A 19,697-nucleotide genomic window follows, 5' to 3' on the forward strand; every position below is an offset into this window, starting at 1 on the left:
CAAGACCCCTTTGTTGTTTCCATCTATTTTACAAAAGTGTAAAATATTGAAACTACACAACCCCTTTGGTTGTACTTATCTTTAATAAACCAAGTAGTTTTCCTTCCTGCCTTCTTTTTAATTAAGATTCCATCTTCCCCTTTTCCTCTCCATCAGAATATACAGCAATGTGCAATTTTCAGGCTATTTGAGGAATTTCATTCCATTGTTAGAAGACACAAGCCTATATTTCCCCAAACTTATTTTGACAAACTCATTCTTAAAAAAAATAAGTGATGTTATATAAGAAAGTTGAATACCTGCTTCTACTTGGGAGTTCGTGCTGCCACTAGCAAGTGCTCTGGCCAATTGAGTCACTAAGTAGCACACTCTAAAAAACTGCTTCCTGCCTGATGAGCCATCTTTCTTATCACAAAGGGGTTGTCATTGTTAGTGGAAGACATGAAAGCCTAGACCTACAGCTATTGGTCATACCTTATTCCAACAACTTAATACAGCATTATTTCATAGATTGCACTTAATGGAAACAAATTTTCAATCTAGTAGGAGTGGAAGGTACACAAATGCTAACTGTGTTCTTTCCCCCTACTAAAATGATGCTCATGTGTGTAACTGATCCCCCTTTGCCTTCCAGTCAGCCTCTCTTCTGACCCTCAGCTTCCCTTCTCCAATGGAACACCTAAGGCCTGGTCTCTAATTTTTGTACTGATGCAATTATTTTGGTTAGGGGTGTGATTTTACTGCTGTAGTTATACTGGTGCAACCTCTATTGGCATAAAACAGCATCAAACTGGCATAACTGTACCCAGATTAAAGGATTGCAGTGGTATACTTAAAACAGTACAACTTGTGTTTAGACAAGTCACATTCCAGTGAATACATGCCCTGCTTAGCAGCTGTTGTGTTGGGAGTGGGACACAAGTCTGTAAATAAATAACGTAACTAAGTACACCTAGGCATTTAAATATAGGATGTGGCAATTAAATATAGTTGTGTTATACAAAGTGATTTCTCTCAAACATATTACAACAGCAGCCACCACTGGTAGGAGATGTATTAACATGGAAAGAAGCTTACTTTTACAGACAGCATCAAAACAAAGTCCTAAATAAAGCAGAGAATATCATGGGAACCCAATCCATTAAAAAAAAATAGCTTATCCTTTGATCTTGATCCTTTCCTGTTGTGTCTTTTCAAAGTGGATCATAAACCTTTTGAGGCAGGGACTGTGTGTTTGTACAATGTTGTGACATTATTGACACGAACTGGGACTGTACAGATCATTGTTGCAACCAAGGTTCTATAGTTGCACCAAATCTTGTACAAAGGAGGTCAAGTAAGGTGTCTATAGAAAGGCTGTAATTTTCTGGTTAGGATTAGCCTGTCTGTGTGTATCGTTTTTGTATTTGAAGTTATGAATATTGGCTCTGTACTTGTATCTCAATGTGTTTGATTCTAAGTAGCCTCAGTAAAGCATTTGGTCAGCTTCTTGAGAATGGCCACTTACTGAGAATAGTCCTATCACGAAACACTTAACTGACAAAGGACTTTGGGAGACTCCAATCCACATCTGAGCTTTCCTGGGAACGTCAAACTAACATGTAAACAATGGCGTTGGCCTGCAAAAAGCTGAATCATTCATGGACATTTGACTTGCCCAGGTGGCTACAAACTCAGGCTTGTTGCGGTGATTTTGCACAGAAGAACAAAGGGGTTTCTGCCCACAAAAGAGAATATAAGAGACCCTGGAAACCTCTCCATTTTGTCTTCAGCTGGCTCAAGAGATGGCCCCTCCACCCCAAAGAGATGCCTGAAAGAAACTGGAACAAAGGACTGTAACTACGGGGGTGTGAGTGATTGTTGAACCTAGGCCATAAACCACAACACTGGTTTGAAAAGGATTGGGCCCTGACTAGGAAGGAGTCTAGTCTATGAAAGAAGCTTATTGGGACATCTCTGGGCTGAGATTTTTCTGTATTCAGTTTCCTACTGTATTAGGCTTAGACCTGCATGTTTTTGTTTTACTTTGCTTGGTAACTTACTTTGTTCTGTTACTTGGAACCACTTAATTCCTACTTTTTATACTTAATAAACTCACTTTTGATTATTAATTAACCCAGGGTAACTGATTAACTCCTGGGGGAGCAAACAACTGTACATATCTGTCTATCAGTGTTATAGAGGGCGAACAATTTATGAGTTTACCCTGTATAAGCTTTATACAGAGTAAAACGGATTTATTTGGGGTTTGGATCCCATTGGGAGCTGGGTGCTCGAGACAGGAGCACTTGCTAAAGCCATTTTCAATTAAGTCTGCAGCTTTGGGGGTGTGTTGCAGCAGATTAGCGTATCTGGCTCAATAAAACAGGGTTCTGAAGGCCCAAACTGGCAGAGAAAACGGGCTCAGAGGTAGTCTCAGCACATCAGGTAACAGTCCCAAGGGGGTTTCTGTGACTGAACCCTTCACAAATGTAGAATACAGAGGGTCCAGTCCTGATTGGGACCTTTAGGTGCTATAGCAACTATAATTTATCCTTACTAAGTAGTAATATCTGCTGAAAGGACCCCTTGTTTTCAGTGAAAAATGGTACATGGTAAATTAAGTGCTCCTGGAACTCTACTGAACATAAATCTATTGCAAGACAGTTTCAATGTACTCAGCTTGCACTGAGAAAAAGCAGCAATTTGTATTACAGGGATCAAATCCACACAATTCTATAATATTATTAGTTATACCCATCAGGGCTGGCCAGTGTCTGGGGTTTTTGGGAGGCCATTATAGAAAGTTGTACCAGGTAACATTGTTGCCAACCTGGAAGAGACCAAGCGAGATGTTAACAGCCTCCCACCTACTACAGATGAAAGTCCTCCCCCACCCAGACAGGTTCTCCCCATTCCCCTAACTACCTTCAGCTACCAAGATATTATCTAGTCCAGGGCTCGGCATCCTTTCAGAAGTGGTGTGCCGAGTCTTCATTTATTCACTCTAATGTAAGGTTTCGCATGCCAGTAATACATTTTAAGGTTTTTAGAAGGTCTCTTTCTATAAGTCTAATATAACTAAACTATTGTTGTATGTGAAGTAAATAAGGTTTCTAAAATGTTTAAGAAGCTTTAAGAAGCGTCATTTAAAATTAAATTAAAATGCAGAGCCCCCCAGACTGGTGGCCAGGACCCAGGCAGTGTGAGTGCCACTGAAAATCAGCTTGCGTGCCACCTTTGGCACGCATGCCATAGGTTGCCTACCCCCGATCTAGTCCATAAGCCTGCCAGAGAAGAACTATTTTGTATATTTGTATTGTTAGATCTAGAAACTGAAGCCTCATTGTACTAGGTGCTGTAAAAATACTGAGGCTAAATTCCTCAAGGCAGGGACTAAGTAGACAAGACAAAATGAGCAGTAGGGGAAATGGGTAAAGTTCAAGTGACATGCTCAAAGTTACACACCAGTCAGGGCCAGAGCTGGAAATAGAATCCAACTCTTCCAAATCCCAGCACAGCGATCTAAGCCACTAAAATCAGACTGCTTGGAGTTTTGTCCTGTCTTGTTTTAGATTTCTCTAGAACTTGGCTTTCCACCTCTGCAATTACTACTCCACATTCTCTCACCTCTTATCTGCTAAAAATTTTTTTTCAAAGACATCCTGAATCTTTGATAACAGTCATCCCATTACTTTGTTATAGCCCCTCATTCTATTTTAAAAGCGTAGCTGTCCCTTTCTAGAGGCTCTTCATTGTCAAGAGGGTTGAGTCTACAACAGTTTTTAGAACCTACTTCCTTAGCTGAGGTAACAAAGGCTCATGATTTTAGATCCAAAGATCCCCAGGCTGTAATCACAGCCAGCATCCACAATTCTTCTCCTTAAGTCAATAGCCTCTAGAACCTTATTTTTTGTTGCTCCACTCTAAACTCCCTCCAGCCTATCTACTGTCAGGTGTCCAAAAATGAATGAAGTCTCATTAGCATAGAGAAACCACTCCTCACTGCTCCCTGTTGATGTGCGAATGCACACAACCTAAATTTTTTGCCTTTATTGCATTACAATATTGAAAACGCATGTCTAGTTTGCAGGCCAACATTCCTATGTCTCTTTCAGCATTACTGTTTCATAATCTTCTCTCTCCTCAGTGAGTGTCTTGAATTTCCCCATGATGTATTATCTGGCATTCTTCCAAGTTTCATTCCATTTTCTGTTCATAGTTTTTAATCTCCCTAAGTCACCTTGATACTTCAGTTCACAACTCTTCCCCATTTTATTATCTGCAAACTTAAAGTCCTTTTTATGCCCTTTGCGTTCATTAGATTCTGCTCTAGTGAGCAGCTTTACAAACTGAACCTTGTTAGACACCTTCCCCTCCACAATATTCCTTTTGTTAGCTTGTTTTCCAATTCTTTCCAATCCAAGTGATAATGCCCTCACTGAAACCATTCATTTAGATTTGCTTTTGACTATAGAGATGCTCAAATGATTTCAACAGAGATTAGTGTTTCTTCATCCGCTAGCTTGTATTTCTATCTAAAAAGGCAATCAACTTTGCCTGGTATAATCTGTTCTTTATAACAACTGTTGCTTATTGCCACTGACTCTGTTATCCTGGATATGTTCAAAGGTATTCCTAGAAGATAAGGCCATTTTTTAGGCAAAATGCTGGAGAAGACATGGTGTGTACAAGGAGGTGGTAATGTTCAGGATACGAAGCATGTTAATTAGCAGGGTCATCGGTTTATTGAGTTTACACATGATGCAATAACTATTAAATTGACTGAATTTCTATAAGTTCTTCCCAACATAGACACTTCCCTCTGGCTAGAACACAAGCAGCATGGTAATATCTTGAACGTGAAAAGTGCTGTATGTGCCAACTTCAGTCATCAAAAGGATTATCTTTATAGCAACCCTATAAGGTAAATAACTGCTTTCACTTTGTCTCAGGAAATGCAAAGAAAAATGTACACGCCATACTCTGGTGCAAAGTCTGTTACAGCTTACACAGAAGTAGAAGACAGCAGCTGCAAAAAGGAAACAAGATTACTCTAAAATAATGGTACACAGACAAAAATTCAGGAACGAATTAAAATGCCTCTGCTAAAGCAACAAGTGGAAGTGCAGTCTTAGGCTCCCTCCCTCTCCTCACCCATCTTACATGCATTAATCCTACACGGTGCATCCCTTTTGACCCAGCCTGGAGTTGGTTAGGGCTGCATCAGTTTCATATGCTTATGCTCTTGCTGAGAAAGTCCTTTGCTGTAGGAGCAATACAGGCATGGATGGGAACATTAAACAGGAATATGGAAGTAAAAGGCCATTACGCTGCTCTGCAGAATCATCAACTTCTTCTTTAGCCTGTACTGCAGAGCAGGGAAGTGGGCAGATTAATCAGAAGTTAGACAACCAAAGGAGCAGAGAGTGCACCTGGCTGAAAAAAAGGAGTCCAAGCAAACTGACCAGAGAAGGCTGCCCCTAGATTGTCAGTACCCACAAAGTATATCATCTTTATCCCCGCCTATTTTTTAGGAGAGCTACTACGTAAGAAAGAACCATCAGTTAGGGTCATCATAGCAGACAGGGGAAAGCTGCTTCCTGAGGAAATGGGTTTTTTTGTTTTTAAATATAGTTCACTTTACATGCAAGTTTGTATTAAAAAGTAAGCTCACCAGCCAATTAAGTATTTATGCTTTACATGTCTTATTATGGTAAGCTATTGTGTAGGAGGCCAAACAGAAAAATTATACAGGCATCTTACAAATTCTTGGCGATTTATAGTGTCCCCAGTCATGGCCTTATTTGATCTACACAAATTTAAGTTACAAGATACAAGCCAAGTCAGCATACTATAAACTAATACAGTTCATTGGTGAAGAAACAGTTTTAAACACTTCCCACAAAACCATGGACTATCAGCAGTCCCAGTTTTCAAACATTCGGAGAAGAGTTGCCAATAACCTGCAAATGAAATGCAGCTACTGTCCCTATTGAAATGCATTAAGCTTTTAACAAAATTAAGGTATATTTTCCTTCAATATTTCAGAAAAGTAATATGAATTAGTACTGTGCAACTGTTCTAACCCGTGCAAAGTTTTAATCACTTAATTTTTCTGTTTCTAACTCTGTCATATCCTTTAAGAAAATTCCATAAACCTATTGATGAACCTCCATCACTATCAGAAATACACAATGCATTCATGACATTATACTCAAGATAGGCAAAGTACCTAGATGGGAATCTCTATATGATTTTAATGTTCTCCTCCTACTTTCTGAAAAAAGTTTAAGCAACAATGCATATGGATATTCACATAAGGCAATTCATCTTGATAGGACTGGAAACCATTATGTAGTTTAGCTCAGCTAAACTATCATAGGAACCATATCGTAATTATGGTGGCAGTACAAGTTCTAGGATGTCACTTACCATATCTGAAGCTTGATCTTCTTTCCTTGTAATTCAACTGTTTTGATCTTGAAGTCTATCCCTACAAAACAAAGGAAAAAAGCTTTAGCAATACTTCTAAACAAATAGTTCCACATTTGGACAGAGTTGTCAGAATTGTTCTAGGCAGAGGAAGCAGGTTTAACTAACACAGCGGGGAAGACGAGAGGACAGTGGAGCCTTTTCTACACTTGAGATCCACCAGTACAGCTTGACTAGTAGCTGCACTGGTGGGAGCTTTCTTAGTATATACACAAGACCCCAGAGAGTGGTCTAGCTATATCAATTTTAAAAAGCGGCTTGAAGGTGGCATAACATTTTGAAGGTGATCAGCAAAGGATTTTAAAAGATTTGGCTTGTGCTTATGATTTATGAAGGCAGACCAAGTTTTCACATTAGAAATATTGTTCTGATTTTGCTGGAGAACTTCTGGGAGGTCTTGGGATGTTGGAGTTTTAACACCTTAACTGAAATAACCAAGAAGTATTGCATTAAACAAAGGCTTCCTTTATTCAGAAGGCTAATAATTCAAGTCATGCAGGTGTTAAACAGCTTTTAAACAACAATGAAGGGAATTTTAGTCAATTGCACTTTCACTCTTGGCTCTTGTGAAATCACCATTTCACTAGTTCTGCAGCTTAATATCTAATCTAGTCAGATCCTGAGTTTCTAACGTAAAACAGATCAGAAACTTTGAAACCAAGAAATATTACATAAAATATCAAAGCTACAGACAGAATAAGGACAAGCTTATTTTTCTTTGCTGGTCATGTTCAAAGTAACCTACTTCTTTTTACAATTATAAGGCCTTCACATTTGTCTTGTCTAGACTACTGCTTTCATTGTTTCTTTACCTTACAGAACTCTCCACTGTAGTCTCTGGGCACTGACAAGTATTAGACATATGGATGATTTAACTTTTGGAACTGTTGATACAGGTTATTATGTAGCACTGGATATTTAGGTCATTGCAAAACCCAAGGTACATCACAAAATCCTTTTGTACACATTCCACTGCAGTTATTCATTTTATGACACGCATACACTTCTGACTTTCAGCTAGTCACAATCCAATACAAGTGATCTCCTCTGGAATGGCTTTGGAAACCGGACACTGATTTAATGGAGCCTTGGGTAAAACACTTCTGTTAGGAACAGCACAGGTCATCTTCAGCAGTAAAGTGGGAAGAGTTCTTTTTGGGGGGGAGGGGTTGTTTTGTTTGTGTTAAAATAGCAACTAGAACTGAAAACTGATTCACAGAGATTAAGTTATGGCAAAGGCATGAGTACTTTGAATTACACTTGGTTGTCAAAACTGACATGTTTGGCAGAGAAACCTAGTCACACTGAAGGCTTCAATCTTGCTTGGTGATTATGTTCATATTCCACCACTAGAGGAAAGCATTTAGACCAAGCCAATACTGATCAATAAAGTTATTCAGCATAAACACTGAATTGGAGTACTGAAAAAAATGCATAGTTTCAAGGTTGCTTTAAAAAAAAAAAAAAAAAAAAAAGGCAGATTACAGCTACCCATATATTTTTTGGAAGGTCTTTGTATGTTAAGAGAGTACAAGGCTAAAGTGTAGACACATGACTCAATGGGCCTGTTGTAGTGACTAGATTCCATTTTTAACCCCCGCACATTTGCTTTAGACTCTTTATAGAAAGCATACTGACTTATCTGAAGTGTAATGTACAGATTTCTTTTAAAAAATAACCAATCCCCACCCCTCAAAAAAAAAAAAAAAAAAAAAAAAAAAAAAAAAAAAGCTCCTCTCCAAGTTTTAGCAATTTCAAACAATTCGCTGGATAAGTGACTGAGGCAGACTGTTTCATGAAAGTTGCCATAGGTTTTAGGTTCCAGATTTCTGCAGAGTAATAATTGGGGTGAAAATCAGTTTTAAAAAGCAACACAGGGCAAGTTGCATGCAGAAAACTGGGACGGATGTGCCGAATTTAAGTCCGTTTCATAGCTATCTACACTAACTGTAGAAAAAACAATTAGTGTTTTAATCCTGACAGCTATGGACATACCAAAGGAGGCAGTGGGATCTATTTAACTGATATTTAATTTAGGTTTAGGTTTCAAAGTTCTCCTGTGTATCATTTTAGCAGAAACAGCTAAGTAGTGCTCCCAAAATTCCACACTTCCTCCATGTGTCTCCATGCTAGAAACCAAATGTCTCCTACCCATTTGCCAAAACTCCCAGCTTTTCCTTCCATCCAATGATTTCTGATGCAGTTACGAACTGTCAATACAATCTCTGTGGCATATAAAATTGGAAGTTGAGACCATATCAACCACCATGTTTATAGTTAATTTCATAATTCAGACACTTCTAGAAAAATCTAGATGAAGTTGCCACTACATCTCACTGTGCTGCATCAGGATGCCACAGATTAAAGGGAACCAACGCCACAGTTTAGGTAGAGCTACATGGGCCTCAGGATGGTGTTACAAGGCCTACTTGAGATTTAATTCACCTGAATATATTGGCCTTTGGTTGTCAACTGAAGTCACTGAAACTGGCCTGGGGCTGGAGAACAGCATGCCAACAGCTTCCCCTTGAAAATTCTGCTACCTTTGGAAAAGGCTGCATCTGATAGAGGAATTCTGCTTCAGGAAGGTCTCATGGGCAAGCTCACTCAAAAAGCATTCCATTGCTAGTCACCAAGTTGTTACATACTCGGGAATGCCTTTTCCAAGAATATCTTGTGCCTTATTTTATGTAGAATATTTTAAACATTTACTTTTAACTAAACAACCCAATCTAAAAATGGTAGTCCAGGATTCTGAATTGCAGCTTCATCAAGCTGTACAAAGGTAGTTAAAAAGGGCATTCACTTTGCTTTATTTCACCTTGAAAGAAGAGCAAATGACTAGGAAACGGAATTACAACCTAAAATCAAGTATCAGGGGGTAGCCGTGTTAGTCTGTATCTACAACCTAAAATCAGTTTTTTTCTGAAAGAATTCTGACTGATTTTCTGACAGAGCTGCTAGACAGAACTCTAGGCAATATGTTTGTTATTTAAATTCTACAAAGTATCTGCAGGTATAGTCCTGAAAGCAACTAAACCAGGCTAGGACATCTTCATATATTGTTTGAATTCAGCTACATTTTAAAAAACCATCATATCAATGTTTACCCACTATAAGCACATGTCATACAAGACAAAGCATTAAGGTTAAAAGTTTAGCAATTTAAAAACGAAGTGACAATATTTAGGCAGAGCATGCTATCTTAATTCTGTCCTACTGTCTGACTGATCACATGTAGTCTATCACATGCTGTTATCCCACAGAACCCTCAATTCATTCATCAGGTTGGATAATCAATATTTGTTACCCTCACTGCAATGTGTGGTGGCCCCATAACTCCTTCATCACCCAACATGTGATCTTTTCTGCAAGATCTAAAAGCTGACTGCACAAGAGGCAGAGATAAGCTGCCCATGGAACCTTAATTTAGCTATTTTCCTAAGTTAAAGTGGTTCGCTTTGAAACCATTATTTTCATGTAGTTTTTTGTATAGAATTCTACACTGACAATTGACTTCCGGAAGCATAAGGACTGAACAGCTTCTAAACCACTGAAGTTCTACTACAGATATCCTAGACAGTGGGTGTCTCCCCAAAAGCAGGAGGCAAGAATCCTGGATGTTATGTGGAATTCCGCTATTCCCACATGCTGCAAAGGTCCACGAGAACCTAAAGTGAAAATCACCTCAGCAACTCAATTCCTCGCAAGCAGAATAAGGTGCAGTTAATCCCAGAATGAAGGAGATGAGAAGTGCTAGTTTCACCCATCTCAGAGCTAGAAGCTACTGGATGATGAAATTCTATAGTATGAGACAATATATTCATGTAATGTTTAAGGAAAGTTTTGTAAATGCAGTTCCAATAGTTCATGGATTAGGGACCCAATCTTATGGTGTTCCAGGGGCTTCTGTACAGATTATTCGGGTTAATCTTTCTATCTATCCAATGGGACTCAGTGCACAGTCTAGAAGATACCAAAGATGCTTGGTTTTGCAGTTCTCAAACTGTGGATTTGTCTCTCCAGAGATAACATGCTTGTTAACAGCAAAAATGTTTTTAAATAAAATAGAGGTGAGAAATAACAGACCTCAATCCTATTTCCCGCTGCAAATTTGTGTACAGAGAGTCAATCCCTTACCTCTCTCTAAAAGTGCAAAGACTAGAAGATTGTTGGGGGCGGAATAGATCTGGACAAGGAGAAGAAGTCTGGAGATAAATGTGAGAAGGGAGGAACAGGCAGTAGAAACAAAGGTGAAACTGTTTGAGCAGCATATTCCAGAAGTCTTGAGGTCTTTGAGTGTATCCTTCATTGATTTGAGATCTACCATACCATTCTCTCACTAGAAGGGAAAAACTATCATGGCAGGAGGCCACAAGAGAGACCTAGTTTGGGAATATTTTAATGAAGTTCCTCCACCTGTGGGTAAGACAGGCATGTGTGTAAAATTCAAACGATGCAACAAAGAAATGCAAGACCTGGTTGCCCGAATGAAACATCATGAGAAGCATTCCTTCTCAGGAGGAAGCTGCGTTGAAGAGGATGAAAGGAACATGTCTGAAGATGCAGGATCTTCAGGTTGGCAAACTTTTTTATTTCATACTTCTTTCTTAAGGTCTGTGTCTTCCTTCTGAACTATTCTTGAATTATCATGTTTGAGCAAAAAAAATTTAAGTTTTTACTCTATGGAACTATCATTTTAGATGCAGTTGTGATAAAAAATAAATAGCTGAAATAAGCAGATCTTCCTTTTACAATTTCACCTTTAAAGTAGTACTCAGTGTCAGTGAATGCAACAAGTAATACTAAATGAGCAGTATGATAATAATTAAATAACTGCATTGGCTTATTTTGTTTAGGAGAATCCATCCAACATACAGGATTCTGAAGACTATCCATCTTCAAGATCACTATCATTTTCTATAGTTTCAGAGTTATCTGCCAATGATAGTGTTTGTCACATCATGTATGTCACATAGCCACAGTATATCACCTGTAGCAAAAAAAATAAAAATAAAATCTCCATCATCCAGAAACCACCATAGATAAGTTTGTGAGAAGAACCAGCAGATTACAAAAAGAGGCAATTGATGAAAAAATTGCCTAGTTTGTTTATGCAACAAACTCTCCTTTCCGTATGATCGAGAACCCACACTTCATTAACATGGTTCGGTCATTAAGACCAGGATACAGTCCACCCAACAGAGCAAATGTTCGCAGGCAAATTGCTGGATAAAGTGTATGAAAGAGAAATTGAGCAGTGTGCAAAAGATCTAGAGGTCAAAATTGTTAACCTGAGTCTTGATGGGTGGAGCAATGTCCACAATGGTCCTGTTGTATGTGCTTGTGTGACAACAGAAGGAGGGAAGGTCTTCTTTACAGAAACAATTGATACATCAGGAAATGCACACACAGAATACTTACAAGAAGTAGCAGTAAAAGCTATAACAAACTGAAAAAAAATTCAAAGGTCTAGTACGCAGCTTGGTCTCAGACAATGCTGCAAATGTATCCAGGATGAGAAGAAATTTAGAAGAGAGTCCCAAGCTAACAACATACGGCTGCAGTGCTCATTTGATGCACCTCCTAGCCAAAGACTTCAGTGTTCCAGAAATAAAGGCTAATGTTGTTGAAATTGCAAAATACTTCCGTAACAGCCACTTTGTAGCAGCTACTCTGAAAAAAAGTGGGAGAAACCAAGCTAACTCTCCCACGAGACGTGCGATAGAACTCAGTAGTGGACTGTTTTGAGCACTATATCAAGAACTGGCCTAATCGGATGACAGATTGTGAACAAAATTGTGAAAAAATAGATGGCACTGTCACAGCCAAAGTTCTCAACATTGGGCTTAAGAAAAAAGTTGAATACATGCTGAGTACCCTGAAGCCTATTTCTGTAGGCTTGAACAAAATGCAGGGAAACAGCTGTTTTATTGCTGACACTGTTGAAATTTGGAAGGAACCGAGTGAGATCTTAAAGAGAAATATGCAATGACAGTTAATTACAAGCATTAAAAAAACAAATGGGACAAGCACTATCTCCAGCTCATTTTCTTGGAAATATTCTCAACACTCGGTACCAGGGTCAAAACTTAACTGCTGAAGAAGAGGAGTTGGCTATGGCATGGACATCCAGCAATCATCCCTCCATAATGTCAACTATAATAAACTTCAGAGCTAAGGTTGAACCATTCAAGAAATATATGTTTGCTGATGTTTTAAAGAAAGTCACACCAGTGAACAGGAAGTCACTTAAGCACCTTTGATTCAGAGATGTCGAAGTGATAATCTCACTTAAAGCAGCAGCTTCTTCTGCCAATGTAGAAAGAATGTTTTCTTCATTTGGACTAATTCATTCTAAATTGAGAAATCGTTTGGGACCTGAAAAAGCAGGAAAGCTTTTTTCTTTTCCAGATGATGAACAAACAGGAAAATGAAGGTGAAGACAACTGAGTTAGCTGCAGAAGCCAATATTTTAAGTTTCTCATGTTGACCTGGCTGACATAGTTGACTTAATTTTGGGGTTTTTTAAATACATTTAATTTCACTATTTTAGTTAAACAATTTTAATTAAATCAAACCTGATTTTAAAAAACTTGAATGTTTAACTAAATTCAAAAATTCATATGCTTGTATTGTTGAAATATTACATGTTTGCTGTTGAAGAAAAAAATCCAGAATACATAACGTTGTTTTAATTAAATAAAACAATTTAAATGTCTGTCTGGTGATGTTCTCCTCCTAGGGGTTTTTAAGGCCCGGCTTGACAAAGCCCTAGCTGGGATGATTTAGTTGGTGTTGGTCCTGCTTTGAGCAGGGGATTGGATTAGATGACCTCCTGAGGTCTCTTCCAACCCTAATATTTGGAAATACAGTACGGCAAGAAAATCCTCCAAACATTAATGATTAACCTGTTGAATTGGAGATAGTTCACCTTCCAATGACTTCATAAATATCTGCTTCAATTACCAGTAAGTGAAATAACCAATCATTCATTTTCTGATATAGCTGTAAAACTAATCTGTTTTCAAAATAAATCACTTAAAAAATGTTTAGTGTACCTTCTAAAAATGAAACCTACATCTGAGTTGTGAAGGGATCCAAGGGATTCATCCAGGTCTTTCATTTACAAATGACTAGTGGTTGAAGGCCAACCTGTGGGTTAGTACCCTAAGGGCTAGCATGCAAGTTGTTGACATTTCCTCACATTTTAAGGCAAGGCTTCCCAAATGTTTTCATAGCATAGATAACCTGCTGGAGAAGTCTTATGCATTACCTCCCTTCCAAACCACCTACACACCACAGGGCACATAGGAATGCCACACCATGATCAAAATGTCTCAGTAATCTAGAGTCTTTAGTGGGCTACTAATTTTAGTCAATGAAAAGGGGAAGGAAAGTCTTGTAGTGTTGTTTTCTGAATATCTAGGAATCCACCAAGGAAAATAATTTGAGAAAAAACCTCCATAGAGTGTAAGCTTCCTGAAAACAGAGCTTTTCTTTTGGGAAATGCCCCTTGCTTATCAGGGATTGCCAGTTTACCCGGGGAGGGTGGGGGGGGGGGGGGGAAGAAGAGAGAACGTTATGAGTATAATATAATCTCTCACTGAAAGGTGACAAGGCCAGAAAGAGTTAATCAACTCACACACTGACCTGACCCATGGCCGAACTTTAGAGAGTGGTTAGGAAGATCTGTAAACGAATTAGAGCTTTGAAATGCAAGTCTGCATTGTTAGAGGTAGAAGGGGAGCTGTTTGCTCAGGTCTTGTGATGTAAGCAAACAAGTCCTGTCTATTGCTATAGCTTTGATTCAAAGACCAAAAAAAGGAGTATTAGTATTTAGGAAAACACTTGAGGGAAATAGTATTATTGTCTGTGTGTCTCTTTAAAGGTTGTGGTAACCTGTATCTGAACTGTTTAATGGATAAATTACCCTGTGCTAATGGCCAGGATGTTTGGGAGAAGGAGAGTTAAGCCTATTGTTTTCTCAGGCCAAAAGGCTGCTGGAAATGTATAAGAACCCTGAGACACGATCCTGCCGCATCTCAGATCTGCTTTGGGTTTCAAGAGGGGGAAACCTTAAGCCACAAGGATTGAGATCCCCAGTCACTGACTGAAGTCACCCTGAATACGGACATTGGACTATAACCTCTGGACTATTTCTAAAAGGACTTTTGGCAACTACAAACTCATATCTGCTATGTACCTGAACCTCAAGAATTAAATTCAAGTCTGTATGTTCATAGAGTGTTGGTTAAAAGATCACTCTTTTCTTTTTAAATAAATTTTAGTTTAGTTAATAGGAATTGACTATAGCGTATATTTTGGGCAAGATCTAAGTTATAATTGGACCTGGGTATGTGGCTGATCCTTTGGGGTTGGAAGAACCTTTCTTTTATATGATGAGATATGATGAGGATTACTGAAAATCTCATGTTTGACGTGTGTCTGGATGGAGGCCTGAGGCTGGGTACTTCAAACAACGCAGTTCCCTTAAACTTCTGAGTAACCAGTGAGGTCCTATAGAAGCTGTTCTGTGCTGGTTGGTAAATCTAAGTATTGGAATATCCACTAGCGTTTGGGGTTTGTTTGCAGTTCACCCTGATTGAGTGACCTCAGCAGGCTCCCACGGGCAGCATCATCACAGGGGGATTGCCTTTTGCCCCACCGGAAGTTAAGATTTTAAGTTATTGCAGACTCATTTGCATACTTCAGATCATTCTGATATCCTCCAGGATTGAATCCTAGATTTGAAAGAATTACCAAGAAAGCCATTTTCTACACGTTTCAGAAATACTGGAATAATTTTGCTTACTTTCCCCTATTTGTATCATTTCCAGTAGTGTAGCAATTTAAGTCATGTATTTATTCCATGGGGCCTGTGTTTCTTCCCAGAGATACTGTGCTGATATTCTAAGCAGAGCTCTCAGTGGACCCTACAAATTAGCAACTTTCTTGCTGGGGGTGTGAAAGAACACCCCCCTGAGCACTGCAAGTTTCAGCGCTGTGAAGTGCCAGTGTAGACAGTGCACTAGCACTGGGAGCTACTCCTCTTGTGTAGTCACGGCACCTCCACAAGCCACATTAAAGCACTGCCGCGGCAGTGCTTTAAACATTGCCAGTGAAGACGTGCCCTGAGAGTGCTTAATACTTCTCAATAAAAGCTTGTTTGCAGTTGCTTATTAAAAGAAAAGGAACTTTGCCAGACTTTAACCATTTTGAGACACCCTGGAAGTGAGGCACACAATTAGCTGCCACCCGTTTAAAAAAAAAAAAAAAAAAAAAAAAGCTTAAGTTTAAGCAACTTGCTTAACATGACACAGGAACTGGGTGGCAGAGAAAAATCCCATTCTCCAGGAAAGCACCTTCCTCCCCCCCCCCCATCTCTGGTATTTATATGCCTCCCATTACAGTAGTATTGAGCACCTCACATCTGAAATGCAAAAACATAGCAGAAATCAATTGGTAATTTGCCATTAAACAAAAGAGTATAAGATTTGAACTTCACAAGTTGAAATTGATAATATAAAATTTTGCAGTGTAGCATAAAGTAGTTGAAAGAAATAATACTTCACTCTGGTTATACCCTACCTCCATGCTAAAATTATTAAAACAAAACTTTAAGAAACTTGATGCAAAGTCTTCTCATGCAGGGAGGGGGTAGGCACACGGATGAATGTTGGGGGGGGGGTGCAGCGGGGGCACAGAGGAATGGTTGGGGGGCGTGGTGGGGCCTGGGCCAGCCCCCATGGGGATGGGAGGGAGCACCACCCAGCCCAGCTCTGCCTCAGCCCCAGCCCTTCCCCCAGCCAAGGCCCTGGTCCCGGACAGATTACATTATGGGTACACGGGGTGCAACATTAAAAAAAGTTTGGGGGACCATTGTTCTAGAACACAGCAAGTTAGATAATGATGGAGATTCTACAACCTCCCTGAGCAATTTATTCCAGTGCTTAACTATCCTGACAGGTAGGAAGTTTTTCCTAATGTCCAACCTAAACCGCCCTTGCAGCAATTTAAGTCCATTGCTTCCTGTCCTATCCTCAGGGGTTAAGGAAACAATTTTTCCTTATAACAACCTTTTACGTACTTGAAAACTTATGTTCCGTCTCAATCTTCTCTTCTTCAGACTAAGCAAACCCAATTCCCCCCACCCCAAATCTTCCCTCATAGGTCATGTTTTCTAGACCTTTAATCATTTTTGTTGCCCTTCTCTGAACTTTCTCCAATTTGTCCATATCTTTCCTGAAATGTGGCATCCAGAACTGGACACAATACTCCAATTGAAGCCTAATCAGTGCGGAGTAGAGCGGAAGGATTACTTCTCATGTCTTGCTTACAATACTGCTGCTAATACATCCCAGAATGTTTGCTTTTTTTGCAACAATATTACACTGTTGACTCATTTAGCTTGTGATCCACTATGACCCCCAGATCCCTTTCCGTAGTACTCCTTCCTAGACAGTCATTTCCCATTTTTCATGTGTGCAACTGATTGTTCCTTCCTAAGTGGAGTACTTTGCATTTGTCCTTATTGAATTTCATCCTATTTTCTTCAGACCATTTCTCCAGTTTGTCCAGATGGATTTTGATTCTATCCTCCAAAGCACTTGCAAACCCTCCCAGCTTGGTATTGTCCGTAAGCTTTATAAAAGTGTACTCTATGCCAGCTACTACACTTTTTGGTAAAACAAACAAAAACAAAAACAGTCATTTAACACTTCTGCCATTTCCACATTTTCTATTATCCTTACCTCTTCCCCCGTTGACTAACGGGCCTACCATGTCCTTGGTTTTCCTCTTCCTTCTAATATAATTTGTTTTCTTGTTACCCTTTATGTCTCTAGTTTGTGTAATCTCGTTTTGTGCCTTGGTCTTTCTAGTTTTGTCCCCACATACTTTTATTATTTGTTTAAATTCATCCTTTGTAATTTGACATAATTTCCACTCTCTGTAGGACTCTTTTTTGCATTTCAGATAATTGACGATCTCCTGGTTAAGCCAGGGTGGTCTCTTGCCATACTTCCCATCTTTCTTAGACAGCGGAATAGTTCTCTTGTACCCTTAATAATGTCTCATTGAAAAACTGCCAACTCTTTCCCCTTTGACTTGCTTCCCATGGGCTCTTACCTACCAATTCCCTGAGTTTGCTAAAATCTGCCTTCTCGAAATCCATTCTTTACTGTGCTGTTTTCCCTCCTACCATTCCTTAGAACCATGAACTCTTTCATGATCACTGTCACCCAAGCTGCCTTCCACTTTCAAAATCTCAACCCGTTCTTCCCTATTTGTCAAAATCAAATCTAGAACACCCTCTCCCCAGTAGCTTTCTCCACCTTCTGAAATAAACAATTGTATCCAGTACATTCCAAGAATTTACTGGATAATCTGTGCCCTGCTGTGTTATTTTCCCCTTTAGATGTCTGTGTGGTTGAAGGCCCCCCATCACCACCAATATTGACCTAGAAGCTAGCCTAGTGCTCACACCAGCTAATGGAGTTAGTTTAGATAAAGATCATGGGCTCAAACATGGCTAACTACTCACAAGATCACTACACTGCTGGATCGGATCATTTCTGAGGAATTACTACAAAGTTATTTTAATACATGACCAATCTGGCTTTATTTCTGAGGGTACATGATTAAAACAGTCATTTTAAAATATAAATTGGTTCAAGCTTGTGAAACAAAAGAGTAAATAAATAAAGTTAGAGGTTTGCTTCTTATGTGAAGTATGGAACACTTTCCACAAGAGAAACTAAGCCTGCCCTTCATGGCTTTAAACCCATTTCATTAGAGGAATGCCCTATGCAGACACTTTATGACTTGCTGAGGAAGCACTATAAAAGGACATTTACCTTCAGAGGATATTTCTAAGTGAGCCACCAGCAAAAGCACAAGCAGACAGCTGAAAGTATTCAGTTTCTTCTAGTTAAGATGAGTCATGACCAAGAGCTATTCTGGCTAAGTTTTAAAAGTATTCCTTGATATACTGATGCAGTGTTTAAATTTGAAAAGTAAATCCTCAAAGGCATTAACAATGAACATTTCCCACCATGCATTTCCATACAAAGACAAGTTTTAATCTGTTTTAATTGCATCACAGCCATAACGGGATTGCTGCAAAGTAGTTTTCTAAAGTAACATTAACTGTCATTGCAGACACCAATTAACAGCATGCAACACTTGCAAGTACAGACCATTACAAGCAAGTGTTCCATGCAATGATGATAGTTTCATCTGGATGGAAGCCATCTGAATAGTTATTTCTCCTCTGCATTGGAGAAATATTTCATCTAACCCAGTGTTTTAATGTTTACAGTAAAAGAATGCTCTAGTTTATTCCAAAATCTATTCAGTTTTCATCCCAGATACTGTACTACCTGATACTAATTAAGCTTTCAGGCCAGAACCACCCTTTGATTAAGAACTATTACTCCTGACAATCTTCCTATAAAATTTCTATATTAGATTTGAGACTGAAGATGTGAACTTTTGCACTGTCAATTCTAGCCCATGCTTACTTAAAGTGCCGCCCAGTTTTAAATTCACTAAGTAGGAATTTAAGGAGCTCAGAGGTTGACAAGGAAAAGCAAATGAAGTTGTCATTGTACAATCTGAGTGCTTCACACACAACCATTAAATAAAATTTTCACAGCACTCTGTGAGATGAGTGGCTATTAGACTCATACAGATTGGGAACTGAAGCACAGATTAGAAGAGTATTCACTAACTTGGGATGACCAATTTGAGATGCTAGAGGACCTGACATTTCAAAATACTTATTATATAGCACTTTTGTATGTTCGGAGCGCAGTTCCCATTGACTTCAGTTGACACTGGAAGTGGTCAACAATTCTGCAAATCAGACCCCCGAGTCCCAAGTCAGCCTCTAGAAAGCAAGGAACACAGTTCATAACTCATTTAGAAAGTTTGATTTAAGTCCATGGCTCTCAACTTTTCCAGATGACTGTACCACCCTTTCAGGAGTCTGATTTGTCTTGCATACCTTTCCAGCTTCCATGACAAATGAAGCAGGGGTCCTATGAAAAGTTTCACTATATAACCCTGATTCATCCCCAGAACAGGTCCATCCTGTGCACTGAATGAGGCTGGGATCCTGGCAGGTGGGGACTAGTATGATCATGTAATTAAGACTACCATAACATATGCACAAAGGGTCCAAATTAAGGTTGCACCGGCAACTTAAGTTTTGACATTTC

The 19,697-nt window shown here is 39.1% G+C and overlaps 1 protein-coding gene across 1 annotated transcript in view; it reads right to left on the minus strand.

Moving 5' to 3' along the window:
• Positions 1–19,697, minus strand: part of RAB10 (RAB10, member RAS oncogene family) — a 54,290-nt gene that overhangs the window by 16,302 nt on the left and 18,291 nt on the right. The window contains exon 2 of the mRNA XM_054024186.1: positions 6,415–6,475. Within this exon, the coding sequence (XP_053880161.1) occupies positions 6,415–6,475 (61 nt within the window). The remainder of the gene's footprint in view (positions 1–6,414; positions 6,476–19,697) is intronic.

Source organism: Malaclemys terrapin, chromosome 3 (genome assembly GCF_027887155.1).
Source record: "Malaclemys terrapin pileata isolate rMalTer1 chromosome 3, rMalTer1.hap1, whole genome shotgun sequence".
NCBI classification, from domain to species: domain Eukaryota; kingdom Metazoa; phylum Chordata; order Testudines; family Emydidae; genus Malaclemys; species Malaclemys terrapin.